Source organism: Rattus norvegicus, chromosome 8, assembly GCF_021556685.1.
Source record: "Rattus norvegicus strain SHRSP/BbbUtx chromosome 8, alternate assembly SHRSP_T2T, whole genome shotgun sequence".
Classification (NCBI taxonomy): domain Eukaryota; kingdom Metazoa; phylum Chordata; class Mammalia; order Rodentia; family Muridae; genus Rattus; species Rattus norvegicus.
The window spans coordinates 82,086,188-82,106,293 of record NC_141541.1 but is presented as its reverse complement, the minus strand read 5'-3'; the positions used below and the strand labels follow the sequence as shown (position 1 = coordinate 82,106,293).

Genomic DNA, 20,106 nt, shown 5'->3' with positions numbered 1-20,106 from the left:
TAAACTTCTGGTCCCAACAGAAAACATAGTGACTAGGTACAGATTAAACTGGGCCATGTCACATCTGATACACAGTTCACTTCAGAGTTTGCTCGAGGCACAAACCGAGGTTTCTAGCACAGAGACATAGAAAACGTAGTCCTAGATTCCATATGTTTTACCTATTGGTATTCTTGAGTGGAAGTTATGTTTCCCTGTACACTTCTTGTCCAAATTTAACAAGTACATGTGAAATTATCACTCTGAGGAGGATAGATGGTAAAATAAGGGTAATTTACTGACATGTTGGAAAGAATTGCGTATATTGAAAATGAAATTTATTTATCAAACATTTACCATCTCTGTTGTACCCCCCAAACCTCAAAGTGAGTTCAGACCATCCTAGGCCACATTCTGCCTCTGAGAGATGATCCTTAAAGAATTCAGACAGCGGGGGTTGGGGATTTAGCTCAGTGGTAAAGCGCTTGCCTAGGAAGCGCAAGGCCCTGGGTTCGGTCCCCAGCTCCAAAAAAAAAAAAAAAAAAAAAAAAAGAATTCAGACAGCGTAAAGACCTGAAATTGAGGAATTAAAGATGGTTTAAGTGAAAGAAGAAAAAGGTGAATTTACACAGATGAAGTTAATCAGATAACCTTGTGGGCAGAATTAGGGTTACAGACAAAGCGTGTTGCATGTGCTTGTTGTAGAGTTTTCCATGGTTTGTAGCCAGGCAGATTTGAGTCTCTTAAACTTAATACAGTCATGACTTTGGACAACATATTCAGGCTTGATAAATATCACCCTCCCTTTCTCTTCCCCTCCCTCTCCCTTTTCCCTCTCCCCTTCTTACTCCTTTCTCTTCTCCTCCTCTCTCCCCCTCGTTCCCTCCTTTCTTCCCTCTCCCTCTCTTCTTCCACTTTCTCTCCCTCTCCCCCTCTGTCCCCTACAAAATAAACACACATACACATATGCACATGCACACATACATGCACACACACAACATACATACCACACATACACACATACACACCACAAACACACACACACAGACACACACACCACACACACACATGAACACTTTTATACACATAAGCTTTTATCTCTCTCTGTAGAAGGAGTCATATTAAAGGAATCATTTCCATAATAATTCCTAAGGTTAGGGCTCATGGCATTCAGACAGAGAAGTTACCTTCCAGAGCCAAACGAACCCCTAGCCAAATGTGAGATGAGAAGGAGGAGGCTGGCTGCTGGCTTCACTCTGCTCAGTGCAGAGAGGAAAGCTTGGTCTTCACAGGATCTGCACACGTTTTCAGAGTTGTTTTTCTGATCCTCCTGTGGACAGGACAGTACATGCAACTGAAGCCTCTTTGACCTCTTTCGCCTCTTGCTTGCCTTGTGAACAGAGCAAGAAGCAGGATGTTCCTCGGGAAGAGCAGGGACCAACCACCAAGAACCTGGACTTCTGGCCACAGTTGATTACACTGATGGTCACTATCATTGATGAGGATAAGACTGCCTACACCCCTGTTCTCAATCAGTAAGTACGCTGGATGGAGAAGTTGGCAGAGTTCATTCCAAGGTTAAAAATGTATGACCTAAATTTACATACTACCTATGTTTTAATGACAGTGAAAATTTATTTACTTGAACCATATAAATACTTTTACTTTTACTGGTAAATATCAATTCAGTGATAATAAGTATCTTTTATTTTTTAATAAGCATCTTTTAATTTAAAACACAAATCATATAGCTGTTGGCTGTGAGTTGAATATTTCCCAGGATTTGATTTTTATTTTGTTTAGTGCAGAAACTGTCCTGTGTCTTCCTTTTAACCATCTTAACAATGACACAGATGCAGACTTACTGTGGAGATCTGGGGTTATCATTTTTATTGTCTTTCCTGACCAAGATAGACTGAATTGTAACTTATATTAAGTTCAATTATAATTGCAAATACAAGAAAAAGCATTCCAGCTTCGCCATTTCTGCCTCTTAACTACCCACTTATTATTTTTTTTTAAAGAGTTGTTCAGGCAGGCATGGTGGCTCACAACTTTAATCCCACACTCAGGAGGTAGAGGCAGGAGACTGTCAGTGTGTTTGAGGCCAACATAGTCTACAAAGGGAGTTCTAGGACAATCATGCCATTGACTCAGAAACCCTATCTTGAAAAAAACAAACACACAAAAATAGTTATTTAATTTTATTTTATGTGTATGAGAGTTTTGCCCGAATGTATATATGTGCACCATGTGCATGCAGTACCCACGGAGGCCAGAAGAGGGCGTCAGATGCCCTGTAACTGAAGCCACATGGACGGCTAAGAATTAAACTAGGTTCACTGGATGAAGGGCAATTGTTCCTAACTGCTAAGCCATTTCTCCATGCCACTATTTATTTACATTTTTAGCTTACTAAATCCAGTTAGAAATGTGGCTTCATCCTCTAGGGCTTGAGGAAACCACAGTGGACATATTCCTAAAGAACATTGACTGTCCCTCTGCGTGTAGCTGTCAACTGCAATAGTTCCTGAGCTAGGGATGGGGCCCCACAGCCATCACAGCAGGAATAGCAGCATCAATACCCAAGTCTTAACCTGTAGTCAACTGCTCCTGACTGTCTTATATGTCTTATCCATACATTATATATGATCATTACAGGTCATCATGTCTTTGATTCTGTTTAAGTAGGGGTGCTTGTTTGTTCTCTTTCACTTGCATTATGGAGAAAACTCTATGTCTCTCAGATGCCAGCTGATGAATGATACAACTTCAGCTTGTACACAGACCGCCAGTTACACAGACCATAGTCTGCTGCTCCTTAATGAGCAATTTTTTCCTTGGACATACTCTGCACCTCACAGCAGAACTCCACACTTAATGGGTTCTAATTTTATCTGCTATGACTAATGAATCTGAATTATCAAATTTGGCAGATTACGTTTTCCTGATTCCACCAAGATATTTGTGAGGCAATAAATTGGTTTTGTTAAATTGTTGTGTCTCCTAAGACTCCAGGTTTAAAACATTTATGTACTGCATTAATTGCTACACATTAAAAAAAGAGGCAGACTGTAATAGAGGGATGGATTGCTTTCTTCATTAAACAGCTCTATTATAAATTATCAATTAAGTTAAACTGAGGCTTCATTGAAAACACAAAACAAGTGTCTTTTACATGGGAGAATTTAATTTGTATATAGGAATCATTAGACTAGTATAAGAACAGTCACTTAAATATGCATATGTATGCACACACACATACACATGAAAGGCTATGAATATTTGATATTTGATAAACCATTTAAGTTTAGATTTAACTTTTAAGTATATACATAATAACTTCTCATGGTAAAATTAGTGTTCTAGTTTCATTTCTATTGCTTTGATAAAATGCCCTGGCAGCTGAGTGAAGAAAGGGGGTTGTTTTACCTTACAATTCCAGATTATACCACTCGAGAGCCAAAAAGTCAAGGGGCCTGGAATTTCAAAGAGCCAGTTATATCTTAATCACAGCCAAGAGCAGAGAGAAATGAATGTGTGTGTGCTCACTTGCTTGCTTGTTTGTGCTCAACTCAATATGTCTCTAATGTCATTAAACCGTCCAGGAGTCCCTGGCTAGGGAGTGGCACTGCACATTCTGGACTGGATCTTCCCATATCAGTTAAAACAGTCACTCATAGACTTACCTCCAGGCCAACCCAATGTGGATGGTCCCTCACTTGGACTCTCTTCCAAAGTGATAATAGGTTGTTTCAGGCTAACTATTAATGCCATCCTCAAGTCAGGAAATGTGTGGAGAATAGATACCTCCTTTTCAGTCCTGTTTTGGAACTGTTTCTAATTAGACTATGAATGGTTGGTTTGTCTGCTGGGAGTTCTAAAATCTTAAAATCTGTTTACTCCTGAGGACATAGAAACTTCTTCTGCAATCTAGTTTATTGCCATTAACTTTATTATCATCCTATGTTTACCTGAAGACCAAAACAAGCAAAAATAAAAATAATTTCAATTTACTCTCTGTGATAACTATTTTTCAAATAATTACAAATTAATAGTTAATATTTTCCTTTATGTCTTATTTATGGTTAGAATTTTATTACCAATGACATCAAATATTCGTTGACTGCTTATGGTGATCAAGTGAGTCTATGAAACATTTAGGTATGAAAGCTCACTTAACCCTCACAGTGGCCCTGCACAGCTCATGTGTTACACTGTTGCTACGACTCCCCCTGAACAGATGAGGCCATGAGTTGAAAGAAACCAATAATTACTCTACTGGGTAAATTAGTTAAGCAGCAGAGGAAAACTCAAATCCCTGCCTTTAGGATCATGCTGAGATTTAGCCACAGGATTTTCCTGCTATTGTTTGATAAAGAAAATAGCCAGAATACGTTAAAGTGCAAATGTATAGATTTCATCAGTATCCCAAATTAAAAAGAGAAATAATCAACTGCAGAATGTGTTGGAAGAAAAAAATTCTGTTTTTAAAGTATCATTCCTCGGTTCTGGAAATGTATGGTGAATTCAACATATAAAATTGGTGCCAAAACAAGATAATATATTTTCAAAATCTATAAAGAAAACAATTCAAAGAGAAGTACCATGGGCATCGTGATTGCTTTATGACTTGTGGAAAATTTGAAATTGAGGTGGGGATGTGGCCCAGTGGTTGGGAGTGTTTGCCGCTCCTTTAAAGCACCCAAGTTAGGATCCCAGCATCCATGTCTGGAAGTTCATACTTACCTGTTAACTCCACAGAGTTGATGCCACCTTCAGGCCTCATGGGGCACTGCATTCATGTGCAGCTATCCACACGGTGACAGCATATACACATAATTAAAAATAATAAAAACAAATCTTTAATATTAAACATTGAAACTGCCAGGCAATCGTGGTGCTTGCCTTTTAATCCAGCACTGAGAAAGCAGAGACAGGCAGATCTCTGAGTTCGAGGCTGACTTGGTCTATATAGTAAGTTCCAGGACAGGCAGACAGGCAGCACTACATAGAGAAACCCTGTCATGGAAAAAAAATATAAATTAAATTTTAATCAAGAGACCAAAGCCATTGACAAAAACCCCTAGGGAAAGTGGAATGGATCTTCCTGGGAAGATGGTTCTTGTTTTTTTTATCTATTTGATTTTTGCTCATAATTATGCATTTCCACATTCTTTCCAAGACAGAAAAAAAAAAGCAACAAAATCAATCTTGGAAACTGTAAGCTTCCATTTATCTCAGGCTACACTTTTATTGTTAACATTTATTCAAGTATATTCAAGAAAATTCACACGTACAAACATACCAGTGCCTTGTGATAGAGAGATGCTAGTAGCAGAAGCAGAGGGAGGATTGCCTCTTCTGCTCTTCCAAGTTCTCCTGTGGGGTCCCTGCAGGAGGACAGATAAACAAGACCCAAGCACAGACATGTAGTTACCTTACATTACCCTGGGTGTGGAAGCATTCCTAGAAAAGGGCAATGCAGGGTGAGACCTGGGCGTCTCCATGGTAGAGAAGAGGAGCAGAGCGTGATGGTGGGATGTCACTGAGCAGCCTCAGCAAAATGAAAGCGGTATGACTGAGAGAGAAAGAAAGCAAGACTTCCTCCTGGCTTATGTGTCTCCTATGAATATCCCTTCTGAGTATAGCAATGGCATTTCTTACGTGTCACACAAAGGTCTTCAACCTCTTCCCAGAGCAGAGAAAGTCCTTCTTTCCTGTGACATTTCTCAAATTACTTTGACTTAAAATATTCGATTTAAGGGTGAGAGAGCTCTGCGGTTTAGAACCCTTACTGCTCTTCTAGAGGACCCAGGTTCTGTTCTCAGCAGTATTTCTGATGTCTCACAACTGCCTGTAACTCCAGCTGCAGAGGTTTAACACCTCTTTTGGTCTCCACAGATTCTCTCACACACAGAACACACACACACACACACACACACACACACACACACATTTGAAAAGCATACTCAATATTGCAAGGTGTCATATTTAGGTATAGCATGGCCCAAGTCTGAAAGGACTGTATTTGTAATTCTAAACAAAACTTAAGAAAGAAAAGGTGTTGCTCCCAATAGTTCTGAAGACTGAAGGTAATATCAGAAAACTACTCATGATAAGTTAAAGCCTGTGCTGAGAAGAAATCATGAAATCTCACAGTTAAAACATTACTACCACCTGCACGTCTGTCTTTTCTCCTTAATATCTGAATCTTATTCCACTGTGTCACGTAATGTGAGGGTGACAGAACCAGTAGACAGAAGTCCAGGGTGCACAGCAGAGACAGGTGCAGTGCGGGAGCTCAGGTGTTTGCCCTGTGCAAAGCCGTTTAGAGAGAACTGGAGGGGGCTATGATAGCGTGCTTACAGTTTGTTACAGCTTGTGGTCTGAGACTGTGTATCTCACCACCATTTTAGTTAAACATCTTCGAATGTTGATACAGTACACATTTCTTTTGCTGTGTTGTTAGTTTGTTCCAGGAGGGGAGGTTTTTCTTTTTTAAGATACTTTGTATCTTTAATTTGGGGTGGGGAGGGGAAGGTACACATGTGAGTACAGCACCCACAGAAGCCAGAAGAGGACTGACATTTCTCTGGAGCTGGAGTTAACCAGTGGTGGTTGGTGAGCTGATGGGAGCTGAACTCTGATCTCCCTTGCTCTTAACCGTTGAGCCACCTCTCAAGTCTTGAGTGGCTTAGTTGTTTGGTTTTTTCTGGGTTTGTTTTCTTTTTAAGTTATTTGCTTATCAGCCTCCTCTTTCTCTAACCTTCTACTCAGAATGCTTACTATTAACATTGCCAGTTTATTTATTATATAGATTGTGTGTGTGTTTTTCCAGTGTAGCTCTATTTTAGTTGATGATTTCATTTGTATTAGCGTTTTGCAGATTTAAGATTCAACAGGACCCATAAGCTCCCTGAAGTCGGTTTTTTAAAGACTGGAATTGAGCCTTGATGGGGAAAACTGTGGGAAGTCACAATTGATTTCTAGAGTCTGCGTTTTGAAGTTTTCTGATTCACGCTTCCAGATTTAAGGCAATATCTCTGTCATCACTTGTGGGATCTTTCCTATGAACTCTGTAGCCTCCACCTGCTACACATAGCTTCTTCCCTCTCACACAGGCACCATCTATCTTCCTTTCCTGTTAGGCTATGAATGGCCATACCACATTGGTCTGTATCCTAAGCTCTTGTTCACTAATTTACCCTTATGGCTGCAGTGTGCCTATCTTAATTGTAATTGTGTTTCTACACACCATGTCCTCACAGCAGAAAACAGAAAGACCCTTGGAGGTCTTCTCAATACTTTGTATTTTCACTGCATGGATATTATGTAGTATGGATATTATGTAGTATGGATATTATGTAGTATGGATATTATGTAGTATGGATATTATGTAGTATGGATATTATGTAGTATGGATATTATGTAGTATGGATATTATGTAGTATGGATATTATGTAGTATGGATATTATGTAGTATGGATATTATGTAGTATGGATATTATGTAGTATGGATATTATGTAGTATGGATATTATTATGTAGTATGGATATTATGTAGTATGGATAATATGTAGTATACCTAGGTTGGTGTTATTGTAAATGATGCTGTTATTCAACTTTAGATTTTTTTAATGGTTCGTTGCCGGTATACATAAATACACAGATTTATGATCTGGGAGCTTTCTTATGATAGCTGCTTATAGTGATTGGCTAGGCTCTTTCAATGAGGAAAGTTTGGCTTGTTTTAATTTTTCTAAGGTATTGTTTCTTCTTAGTTTTGAGACAGATTCTTAACTATATTAGCCCAGGCTGAACTAAACTTGCAGTCTTCCTTCCTCAGCCTTCCCAGGACCTCACCCAGTGCCGAGGGGTTTGTTGGTAGCGTGTTGAGTATTCTGTATGCAAAGTGTCATCTGTATGTCATTCTGTATGCATCTACAAATGCAGCCTTCCCCCCTCCCTGCCAGTTTTCCTTCTTTTCCCTGCTTCTTTTGCAGAATTTCAGAACTTCAGTGATGTTTAGTAGGAAAACCAAGAATACATATCATTGCCTTTTAGTTTTCAGGAAGCATTTACTATACACAAATGGATGCTGGGGTTTGCCACATATGTCCCCTTGCATCTGGAGCAGTGACCACACATTTTCTCCATTCAGTCCATTGATTTGTAAATTACATTGTTCAGTTCATGAGTGCTGAACTAACCTTGCACTTTACCAATAAACCTTTATGATTATAATCTCCGTTGTCTTGTATGTATTCTAAGATTGAATTTGATGGGTGCCAGATGACACGTGGTTAGGAGCACTTGCTACTCTTGCAGAGGACCTGAGTTTGATTCCCAACATCCACCTCAAGTGGCTTACAACTGCAGTAGCCCAGCTCCAGGGAAATGTAGCATCTTCTTCTGGCCTCTGTAGCACCTGCATATGCGTGCACACACACACAAACACACACATACACACACACACACACACACACACATAGATACACACATATACATAATGAAAATAAATCTTCAAAAGGCATTGAATTTAGGGTTTTATTGGAGATGCTTGAATAATGTATATAAAATATATTTAATGCATAATGTTATTTTTGTCTTTTTGTTCATGCACCAGGACATGATATGTCCTTACTTTAGTTCTGATTCAAAAAATTAGGTTTAATTAAATATAATTAACTTTTTTCTCCCCCATGAGCCCAAAGCTCTTATTATATCATTTATAATTTTACTTTTCCTTGCTTGCAACATGAAAATTAGTATAACACAGACTAAATGGTATCAGCACCCATATACAAATAAAACTTCTTAAATAATTTGTCTATCATTATTTTATATTTATAAAATATATTGAAGGCTGAGTACTAGTTTATATATGTATGTGTATGTGGTTATTAATTTTTTCCATTATAAGAGTTCCATTCTATGTTTAAGGTTTGGTAAATAAGCCTGTAACTATATATTTTAAAATATGTGTGGATATTATGAAAAAAATCTAACGTGTTTTTTAGTCAGGGGTATCAATGAAGTATATACTATTCTTTGTGGAAAGTGTAATTAGAATAAGTGCACGTGTGCTGTTTTATCATCTTGGGTAGGTAATGCTCCTTAACTTCAACAGAATTAATTTACACAATTAATCTTTTCTACATTTGGATTGGAAAACATAAATCTCTATGCTTTGGTATATCATGTGCATCACAAGTGTGTGTGTGTGTGTGTGTGTGTGTGTGTGTGTGTGTGTGTGTGTGTGTGTGTGTGAAGTGGAACATCCTGGTGTTATGTGGTATCTGTCGTTTGGGTTGACTTGATTTACCCTCAAGATGACTACACAGAAGACATTACTTGGTAAGACAGATAAGCTGTTCTGACCCAAACACTTCACAAGGACATCCTAGGAATCTCTGGGTTCTGCTACTTTGGAGCCTGTACAATGTTTATTTTCCCCCACCTCCTATTAGTTTCCAGCTTATACACTGACATGTAGCCGAACCCCAAGCTTATTAAAGTCAGTAGGAATAAATTGTATAAATGAAGGTATACATGAGCGTGTGTAGGCCGTGTAATAGCGGCTGTGGTTATGGGTGAAATGAGACATTTTGGATTTTCAGGGATGCCATTATTTTTGATAGCCTGACAAGATGTGTTTTGTTTTAGGTTCCCACAAGAACTAAACATGGGGAAGATAAGTGCAGAAATCATGTGGTCTCTCTTTGCTCTCGATATGAAATATGCTCTAGAGGGTAAGTCCAAACTCTTACCTATATTTTCTAAAATGTGTATAAAAATTAACATAGTAAAACCTAGATTATTGTGTTTAGCTCAGTTCTAATGCGTATTACTATGTGGTCAAAGATGAGGATCACAAAGTCAAACTTCCGAAGAACACGTTCTTTTACCAACCAGCCCAAGTTGCAATGTCACGGTACATGTTTTACCTGTAGAGATGTGCAGAGGCTGGAATAGTCTGTGAGAAGTTCTTCCACAAAGTGAGCCGCACCTGAGGATGTGGAAACATCATTGTTCCTGCTATTTGTCTCCAGCAGACACTATTTGGAAATAGTACCTATAGATGGGCATGGTTACAGCACGGCCAGCACTCACACAAAGTCGATGGGAAGGCTCTGCATCAGGGCCTCCACTCTCAGCAAGTGCAAATTCAGCAGTGGAGAGAGCCAGAGAAACACAGCCTTAGTTTAACTGTGTCTGTTAATGTTGTTTGAGGATCCCATCTCCACGTAGGAGTTGTAATGGGACCATCACCTGACAGCCATCATTCTTGAACACACAGCCTGGTAATCTCCTTCAGACATAGTCAGCAAGTGTATAGTGAGCTAGGGAACATTAAGTGACTTCTATCTCAGTCAGTGTGAGGTGGTTAAAAAAAAAAAAAAGATACTAGCCACAGTCCTTTCCTGCAGCAAGACTGTGGAAGGGAATTACAAGCACTACTGTGGGTAGAGAGTTGCTGTATCCGGGCAGAGCTGATAGCAAGTGTCTGGAGACACTTCTAAATCAAACCTGACACAAAGACACCACAACCTGCAAAGAGCTGTCAGTAAAGGAACGTTTTGTTGACAAAGACCTGAATAAGAAATAGGACCAAAAAATCTTCAGGTAAAGAACAAAACGAAATAGAGTCAATACATGGCCCATTTGAGAAAAGAAAAATCAGTGCATAGCAAGAAGCGAGTTTTGAGACACCGGCGGCAAGGGTAGGGCGGTGGGGGTGAGTTTACAGGGCCCAATGGGACCCTCAAGGAACACTTGGTCTACTAGCAACTAAAATTTCCCAGGCAGCAGCTGTTTCCGGGGGCCCATTTCCTGCACTCTCCAGCCATCCTTGAGCTCCCTTGGGACATCTAAAAGGTTACAAAGTCAGCAGTAGAATTCTCAGTCTGACTCCTACCCCAACCCCTGATCCAAACCTGCTTCTTCTCCACGCTTCCTGTTGTAGCTCTTGGCACAACATTCATACCTAAGTCGACAGAGTTAGGTCAGCATTAATTCCTTCATGTCCTCAGCAGTCCCCATCATGGCTGCTCTCATGCCTGAGCTTCTCATCCCGCTATCCATCTCCGATAACCATGCATGATTCTTCTAAAGTTACATCCTCAGAGAAGACTTCCTCTAACACAGAAGTATGTCACATGGTCTATAATGAACTATAGAAATAACTCAATAGCTACTTAATTCAATGGAACAAGATAAATAGCTGTGAAGGACATGCTCTCCTGTGGCCTTGGGGACATACTGACCATTTTGTTCACCTACCCTTACCTATACAATCAGAGGAGCACATTGTCTCAAAGCATCCAGTAGTGGGGAAAGATGGCTCCCCCCATAGCCCAGAGGAACTAATGTTTCAGATCCATTCCAAGGAACAGACTTCCAGTATGTCCCAGTGTTTGCTGTTATAGAGACTTACTAAAATCTGTTGGGTTATTGACTGTATTATAGACCCTTCGTTTTTAATTTGATGCACCCTATAGTCATCTGAGAGGAGAAGCCTCTGTTGAGGAATTTCTACATCAGATTAGCCTATGGGCATGTCTGCGGAAGATTGTCTTGGTCGCATATTGAAGTAGTGGGGGCCCAGCCCACTGTTTCTATACTGGGCCGTATAAGAAAACCACCTGAGAAGGAGCTTGTTGATGAGCCAGCAAACAGTTTTCCTCCATGGTTTCTGCTTCAAGATCTTGCCATGACTTCATCAATAATGGATGGTGATGTAGAAGTATAAGCCAAATACATCATTTCCTCCTTTCAATTGCCTTTGATAAGAGTGTTTTACCACAGCAAAAGAAAGGAAACTAGAGCAATTGTATTTACTTAAAAAGAAGTGCCAAGCCAGGGGTGTAGTGGACCTCACCTTTAGTCCTACCCAGTACTCGGGAGGCAGAGGCAGGTGGATCTCTGAGTTCCAGGCCAGCCTGGTCTACATAGGGCAGACAGAGCTACATAGTGAGACCCTGTCTCAATAAAACCAAAAAAAAAAAAACAGTTTTAGACAAGTAAATATGTATCCAAAAATATAAAACTTGAGATTTTAACATCTTTGAAACAGTTAAATTAGAAACGCTATAAGTAAATTCTTTTTAGCTTTGATCTAATCTTATTAATTATATGTTCATAGTTTTATACCCAGTACAAAAGTATCTCTAAATTCTGAGATTCTGTCATCAAAAAGTAGTCCAAGATCAGTCAATCTACAGTTCATAGCCTTCATAGCTGCCAGGACTCGGTCCCCTGAGCAAGAGGATTGCTAATTTGATTTTGATATAATTTACTTGTCATCTAATCTACCTACTTAAAATATATAATTCAGCAGTTCTTGCCATTTTACATTTGTGAGTATTTTCAGGAAGGTATGTGTAGTAACACAGGGGAATAACTTGGATCATGTATCTTGCTCTATGACAGAAGCCCTGTCGGACTTTATATTGTAACAGGATTGGATTTGTCATCTTATATTCAGAAAAAAATCCTTAGTTTAAACTAATATATGCAGTTATGTGGAAGAAGTTGTAAATAGGACAAGCCTGGACAAAGAACCCTGAAGACAAATCCGGAGCCCTTCACCATTGCTGCTGAGCACTTGGTGGGTCATTAAACTAGGAAGGGGTGAAAGGTTTGAGAGTCACGTGGTGCAGAAAGCTTGACCATTTACTTATATACGAGTTTGATCAATTAGCATAGAAACTCTCTAAACGCTAGCTTCTTTTCTAGAAAATACTTGGTGACTGTAGGTTAAGGGTTGCTGCAAAGTTAACTGTGTGGGTGTGCATGTGTACCGCATGCATGTAACAGGTGCCCCAAGAGGCCAATAAAGGGCATCGGAGTCCAGCAGCTAGAGATCCAAGTGTCTGTAAGCTGTACAATGTGTGTGCTGGAAACTGACCTCAACTTCCTTGGAAGAGCTGAGCCCCCTACCCTACCCTCTCCTACTCCTAACATACCTTGCAAGCTCTCAAGCATGCTGCTATTAGAAGGAGAATATTGTGGTCACCATACAAGGGATAAAGGACTTCACAGAATTTCCGAGGAGTTAGTTGTGGTGGAGGAAGTTACAGATATGTGACAACGTGGTACACACGCTTCCCTTCTTCAATTTCAGTGTAAGTGTCTTTGTGAAACATCTCCATCTCCCTCTTGTGTTACATAAGTAACAATTAATATAGAAAATTAGGACTAAGGGTATCTCAAGAATTGAAGGTATATACCTACAGACAGTCCTCAGGCGGGCTCTTTGGCTTGTTGTTATTCTGCCCATTTGTCTCATAAAACATTGTTAAAATTAATTGGCTGTGGAACACTGCTTCAAGCCACTGACCTAGACAGCCTGTGTTGTTTTTACATAATTTGCCTTGTGGTCAAAGTGTCTGAGTGTGACTGGTGAGCAGCTCAGATGGACTCAGGTCAACAAAACAGAGCTAGCTAGGACCTAAGCACTGGCTGCTTTGGGGAGTAACTTTCTGTCCTTACTACATGAACTCATCAGCTTCTAATTAAAAGATAAAATAACTTTATCCCTATTTTTGCTCGCTCTGTTTGAGGCGATGTATTTTGTCTTTCTGGTTGACGTGAATCACCTTTCAAACTCATTGTGTAAAAAGTGCTATAATTGCTGCAAATATAATACCTGTTGTGTGCAGCCTTACTGTCCTAACAGAACACTGGACTTAAGCAATATGAAGGCGGAATGGTTTATCTTGACTCATATTGCAAAGGATTCGGGCTACCATGGTGGGTGAGTGTGATAAAGCAGAATGCTCACATCATGACTGCCAGGATGCAGAGAGAGAAAATGTCAGAGCTAACTGGTTTTGTCCCCCACATTCAGAGATGGTCTTGCCTGCTTCCTTAATCCTCTCTGGGAAAACCCCTCAGGAGCACAACTAGAGATTTGCTTCTGTGGTCCTTGCCTCTGTATCAATCCAGTCAGTTAAGGTTAAGGTCACAAGAAAACCTGAGGAAGGAAGTAGAGGTGGAAAACGGTGTTGAGACATTCTGCCTGCTATCCTCATGCTGAAACACAGTTGGTCTGCAGAGTTTTGTCTGGATGTCTCCCGAGATGGCAGTCAGACCCAGCTTTGATCTGGGGCTCTGTTGCTCTGGGTTTTCCTCAGTTTGGTGCAATTCATTAAACTTACAAATCCTTACTTTCCACATTTACATACGGACTGAAATCCTACAGAAAAATGTTGAAAACAGTGACAGACTAGCATGGGAGTGAGGGGAAACAATTAATAAATACTCAAAAAATATTAATCATTGATATCTTTAACCATTATGGTTTGGTAAGCAAGAACTTGAGGGAAATCATGTCAAACATCCAAATGCCTCAATATTCATGTTACTGAAATGTTTAACCAATCAGAAAATCAATGGACACTGTATTTGTCATTGTATTAATTAAACCTGGCTGCCTGGAGATTCTTAAACCTGCATGCTTTCTCTTTGGTGTAACACAGACCCATGTCTTCAAAGTTCTTATTAAGAGCAACTTTTGCAAGATCCAAAGATAGGAGTTAGATGTTAGGGCCCAAGTGTTAAAGGGCCAGATATTAGGGTTCAAATGTTAGGGCCCAGGTGTTAGGGACCAAGCATTAATGGTCAGATATTAAGGGTCCGATGTTAGAGAAGGTCCACAGGACTTAAAGAGGTTTAAAAATACTGATGGAATGAAAGACTGCTTAGGATTCTATAAAACCTAGTTCTTAAAGAGATGGTGGCTGAGCCTCAAGTCATATTAGAAAGTATGTCCATCTCTGAGAACAGCAAGAGTGAGCAAAGATGTCTGATGTTTCTGTCAAATTTACCGCATTCTCAGATCAGTGCTTAAACTAGGGGCTGAAGAGTTCATACCCAAAGCCCTATGTCTGATCCTCGGGACTGGCGGTGGGGGGAAGTCAAGGAAAAGAAATCAGTTTATCTAAGAACTATTTTATTCAGTCAGCCTAGACAGATTACTTACATGCTTAAGACACAGTCAACTTTCACCTGGCTTTAGTCTCCTTGATCAAGGTTGTGTATTTTCAGTCTGTGCAGGAACCATGTGGGAATTTCATTAAAGCGAAGTTTCTGGGTGAGTGTGCTATAGCTTGGAGGGGCTATCCCTCATCTCTGCATCATGAGGTACTAGTGAGGGGGCTGCATAGCAGTGGTCCTCAAAAATGCAGTTGAAAGTGAAGACTGAGTTTTACCATGGTGTCTTCATCATCAATGACTGTTGTCCATTCCTTAGGAACCCTTTTAACATTGCAGATTGTTGAGGTTTCTCATACTGGCCTTTTCGGCATCATGCACAGCTGTTGGTATTAATACAGTACACACATCTCCAAGGACAGTCTTCCTTCAGCTTATGAACGGTTGCATAATCAATACTTTGGAGGTACTTACCCCTATCATCTATGTTTTTTTCTAGAAGGAGGCTTCCCTCCAATCACTGTTACCATTATCGTCATCTATTGTACAAAATATAGACCTCATGTCACTTAAAGAACTTAAGGCATTGCTGTTGACCTTGTGACCACAAAGATAATGAAGTCAAAAAAGTCTAGTCTGCCTTTCTCTTACTAACCTTGGAAAGAGTGTCATGAGTTTCCCTTGATTCTCCTCCAGTATTCTCGACCCAGGTCTACTTCATATTAGTAACGTCATAGCTTCTTATCATTCCCATTTGCTTGGTGATCCTCAGGATAACCGCCTAATACACAACTTTCCATTCTATAGTAGCAGGAATCCCACAGAACAATGGGAAAAGTCTCCCTTTATGAGATGAAGCCAAATTGCAGATCTCACAGGCTGGCCAATAAAATCCACTGTCAGGTTATCTCAAAATCTAGAAACATCTATTAAATACTCTATGGCAGGGATGCAGAGACGGCTCCATTGTTAAGAGCACTTGATGCTCTTGTAGGGGACCAAAGTTTGATTCAAGCATCCACACACAGCAGCTCCCAAGCACCTATACCTTCAGCGACAGAGACATTGTTGCCTTATTCTGTAGATACCTGGACTCATGTTCACAAACATGCACATACATCCCTAAATAAAAATAAAAGTGCTATTTGAAAATAAAATTCCCAGTGTCATTTGACAGAAAACCAAGGATCCATGAGAATAGGTATCCAAGTAGACCAATGTCTTAGCCCTCTTGCTCTGATAATTTGGATGTTCCTTCCCTCCTGTCCCATTCATCTTTATAACACTTCCTTCTGCACCTAGAAAACTCAGGGTCTTCCAGACATGCAGTTACCTGAAAGCTCAGATGCAAATAAGTAGAGCAAAGTATTTGACCAGGAGGACCTGAGACACTGCTGTCCACCCGAACCTGAAGGATAATTAAAATAATATGACCCTCATAATATATTGTGCTCCTTTGATAGACATCATTGTAAGTATATAATTAACCCATTTTCTTTGGGTCCAAATGAAACGATAATTAAACATCAAAACCAAGACTAATCTCGTACCTCAGACTATGAATGTGTCTTTCACCAGCAATATAATCAAATCCTTTGGTGTATAGCCCCTTCTGTTCTGAAATTAAGTGTGGTGGCCTATGAATCTGCTTGCCACATTGGTGAGTTTAGCAGAATCCCAAGTAAATAGAACGGAGTTTCCAGAAACCCAGTGAGTTCCTCCGTAGACCCAGCAAGTTCCACACTGCCTGTTCAGATACATATCTTTGTGATGTGGCTAATATAAAAAGATGACATGAAGGTCTTGATGGATGTTTCTCTTCTGCCTGACAGGCTGTAACAAAACAATTCTAGTTACAATTCCTACTCTGTCTACTTGGTTTTGAAATAAAGAGAAGTGAGTACTTGCAATACAGGGTTTTGTCTGATTTTGGAGCCTTGTCCCTTGTACTCAACAGAAACACTGAGATTCTGGAATTTTTCCATTTGAGATGCTATTTGAGCTTAAATCCCAGGACTGGAGAGATGACTTAGCAGTAAGGACACTTGCTGCAGATGCAGAAACCTACAGCCAAATATTAGAGCTTGAGGAACCCTGCAGAAGAAGGAGAGGAAGGATTGTAGAAGCCAGAGGGATAGAGGACACCACGAGAACACAGTCCACAGAATAAACTAAGCAGGGCTCACAGAGACTGAAGTGACAGTCACGGATGCTGTGTGGGTTTAGCTAGGTCCTCTGTATGTATATAACTGTTGCATAGCTTGGTGTTCTTGTTGGACCCCTAACAGTGGAACAGGGGCTGTCTTTGACTCTTTTGCCTGCTCTTGGAACCCTTTCATTCTCCTAGGCTATCTTGTCCAGTCTTTATAGGAGGGCTTATGCCTAGTCTTAGTGTAACTTGTTATGCTGTGTTTGGTTGATATCCCTGAGAGGCCTGCTCTTTTCTGAAGGGAAATGGAGGAAGAGTAGATCTGGAGGAAAGAGCTGTTGGAGGACGTGTACTAGAAGGAGAGGGAGGGGAAATTACAATGGGATGTAATATATGAGAGAAGACTATACATATATATAATATGTACATACATATATTACATACATATATATAAACGCATATATGTGTGTGTATATATATACATATATTTTAGGAAGGCACACACCATCATTTCTGCAGTGCTTTATTAATTACACAGTTCAGTGGTCCATAAAGAAAAGAATGCTATAATTGTCAGACAGTATCTTTGCCCCATATATTCATACTATATCACCACTGTTTCTAGACCACACAAATCCATAAACAAATTATTTCTCTGCTACATCCAAAATGCATCTGCTCTTCCCCTTCCCTTCCTCTCCGTCACCTTAGGCTGATTCCAGCCACAACCCCTCCTCCACTCTGCTTTCTCAAGATCCCCTGAATTTGCATTCTTTCTGTCCTGCAATCCATTAGCTCCCAGCAGGCAGATTGACAGGCATCAATAAATTAAATTAGGTGAGGTCTGGCCCCACTCTGTTTTCCTTGCACAGGCTGGACTGGAACTCCCTATGTAGCCTAGGATGGATTCCCACTCTGCCTTAGCCTTCCAGGTGATTGTCATGCAAGCTCTTTTCCATGTGCAGCCCACCTCCTCTTCTAATGCTGGAATGTTCTCCCTAGCTTCCTTTCTCTGTGTTCCTACATAGAGATGCCGTCTCCCTCTGGAGTCTGACCTCCCAAAGCATTTGTAAGAATGAAGTCAACAGTTTCAGGGTCCTTGAGGAATTTTACAAGGGGTATACACTCCACGATAATCCAAGTACAGACTTCTGTTGTTCTGGACAGAAACCTGTTCCCGTCCGCCATCGTGCTCTGTCTTGCCATGCCTGTGAGACTACAGACTTTGAATAGGTGAACCTTGTGGTGTGTAAATTCTAGTTCAATACACTTGTAACAAAAAGTGATTTGGAAATAAAATTTTATATAAAACTTTTAACTGTTAAGATTAAGAGTGGAAGAAGCTCTGGGGATACCAATTTTAAGAGTGATTACTTTATAAATGTCCCATAGTCCCTGCATCTTCATGTAGTGAGTACATCATCATCATCATCATCATCATCATCATCAACAGTAGTGGTGTTTATTAAGAGATAGGGTCTCATGTAGCCCAGGCTAGACTCATATATAGTTGAAGATAACCTTCAACTTCTGATCCTCCTGCCTTCACCTCCTGAGTTCTGGGATTACAGGCCTGTTCTACCATACCTGGTTTATGCAGGACTAGAGACTGAACCTAAGGCTTCATGTATGGTAGGCCAGTAATCTTCCAGCTGGGGTACATTCCCAGCCAAGTGATTTCTTATTTATCCTTTTATTCACTTCCCTCATGCCATAATGGGTAGTTATTTTGATGATTGATAGAGGGCAACTCCTTGTGAAGAAACTATGGCAACTAGAATACATTTGCCCATAAACTGTTACCTATAATTAGTCAGCAATTGCCTCTATCATCCTTACCATGTTCACATAGCATACAAACGACAAACAGCTTCAGTTATTAACCAATATGGTGTTTTAAAATATTCACCTGTCTTTCAATTATTATTTGTAATTAAATTCTTCCCAAAACCATTGCATTCTAATTAAAAACATATTTATGGATGTGTGTCTACCGAGGCATCTGTGGGTAGAGGTCAGGTGGCAGCTTGCAGGAGTTGGTACTCTCTTACCACCCGAGGGTTCTGGAGATTAAACATGGGTCTATCAGGCTTGGCTACAAGCACCATTACTCACCGAGCCATCATGTCCTTCTGAGTAAATGTACAAGATGAGATATAGATATTAACATTAAAATTTTTAATAGCATTTTGTCTTTTATTGTTTGAAATGCATAGGATATACCGAAGTGTACACTGTCACTAAAACATTTTATTACCAAAATAGTATGACAGATTGTGAGTATAATTATAGGAACAAGTGTATAATGCTGACCTTCAGATCAGTTTTAAAAGTACACTTCCCACTCATGAATTTACTTAGCCATGAAACAGTCCTGAATATAAGAAACAGAAGTTCCAGACCAGATATTTGCTGGTTTGTAGATGAGGGAAAACCTCTCTTCATGTACCCCCTTTAAGTCACGGGTTGTTAACTTTTATTTTGTGCAGGTTGGAATGGCCGTGCCTTGCTGCATCTGGTTTTGTTATGTTATTGCTTTTTACACTATGCAAATGCCATGTCTTGATATCCAGCCTCCATTTCTGTGAACTTGCTGAAATATTTTGACCACTTAGGGAAGAAAGGGACTCATTTGGCTTTCAATTCCAAGTCCAAGTCCATCCAACCAAGGAAGTCACAGTGGTCAGAGCTTGAAACAGCCAATGGTGTTGCAGTCAAGAGCAGAGAGAAATTTGTCCATCCCTACTCATTTCCTGCCACTGCTTGCCTGTACTCAACTTCCCTGCCTCCACTCTCACACAGTTCCAGTGCCCCAGCCTAGGGAATGGTGCTACCCACATTCAAGGTGAGTCTTCAGGACCTCAGTTAACACAATTAGGAAAAATCCCCCACAGAAATACACCAGATCAATCTGATCAAGACAATTTCAAACTAAGACTCTTTTCCTAGGCATCCTAGGTTGTAACAAGTTGACAATTAAAACTAACCATCATATTTGGTTAGTACTTGATTAACCAAATCAAGTTGATATCAACTTCA

General features: G+C 40.1%; 1 protein-coding gene across 2 annotated transcripts in view; it reads left to right on the top strand.

Moving 5' to 3' along the window:
• The window catches only part of Unc13c (unc-13 homolog C), a 449,047-nt gene that overhangs the window by 305,817 nt on the left and 123,124 nt on the right, over positions 1-20,106 (top strand). For both annotated transcript variants that reach the window (XM_087560698.1, NM_173146.2), the window contains 2 exon segments: positions 1,381-1,514; positions 9,648-9,733. In XM_087560698.1, coding sequence (XP_087416824.1) covers positions 1,381-1,514; positions 9,648-9,733 — 220 coding nt within the window.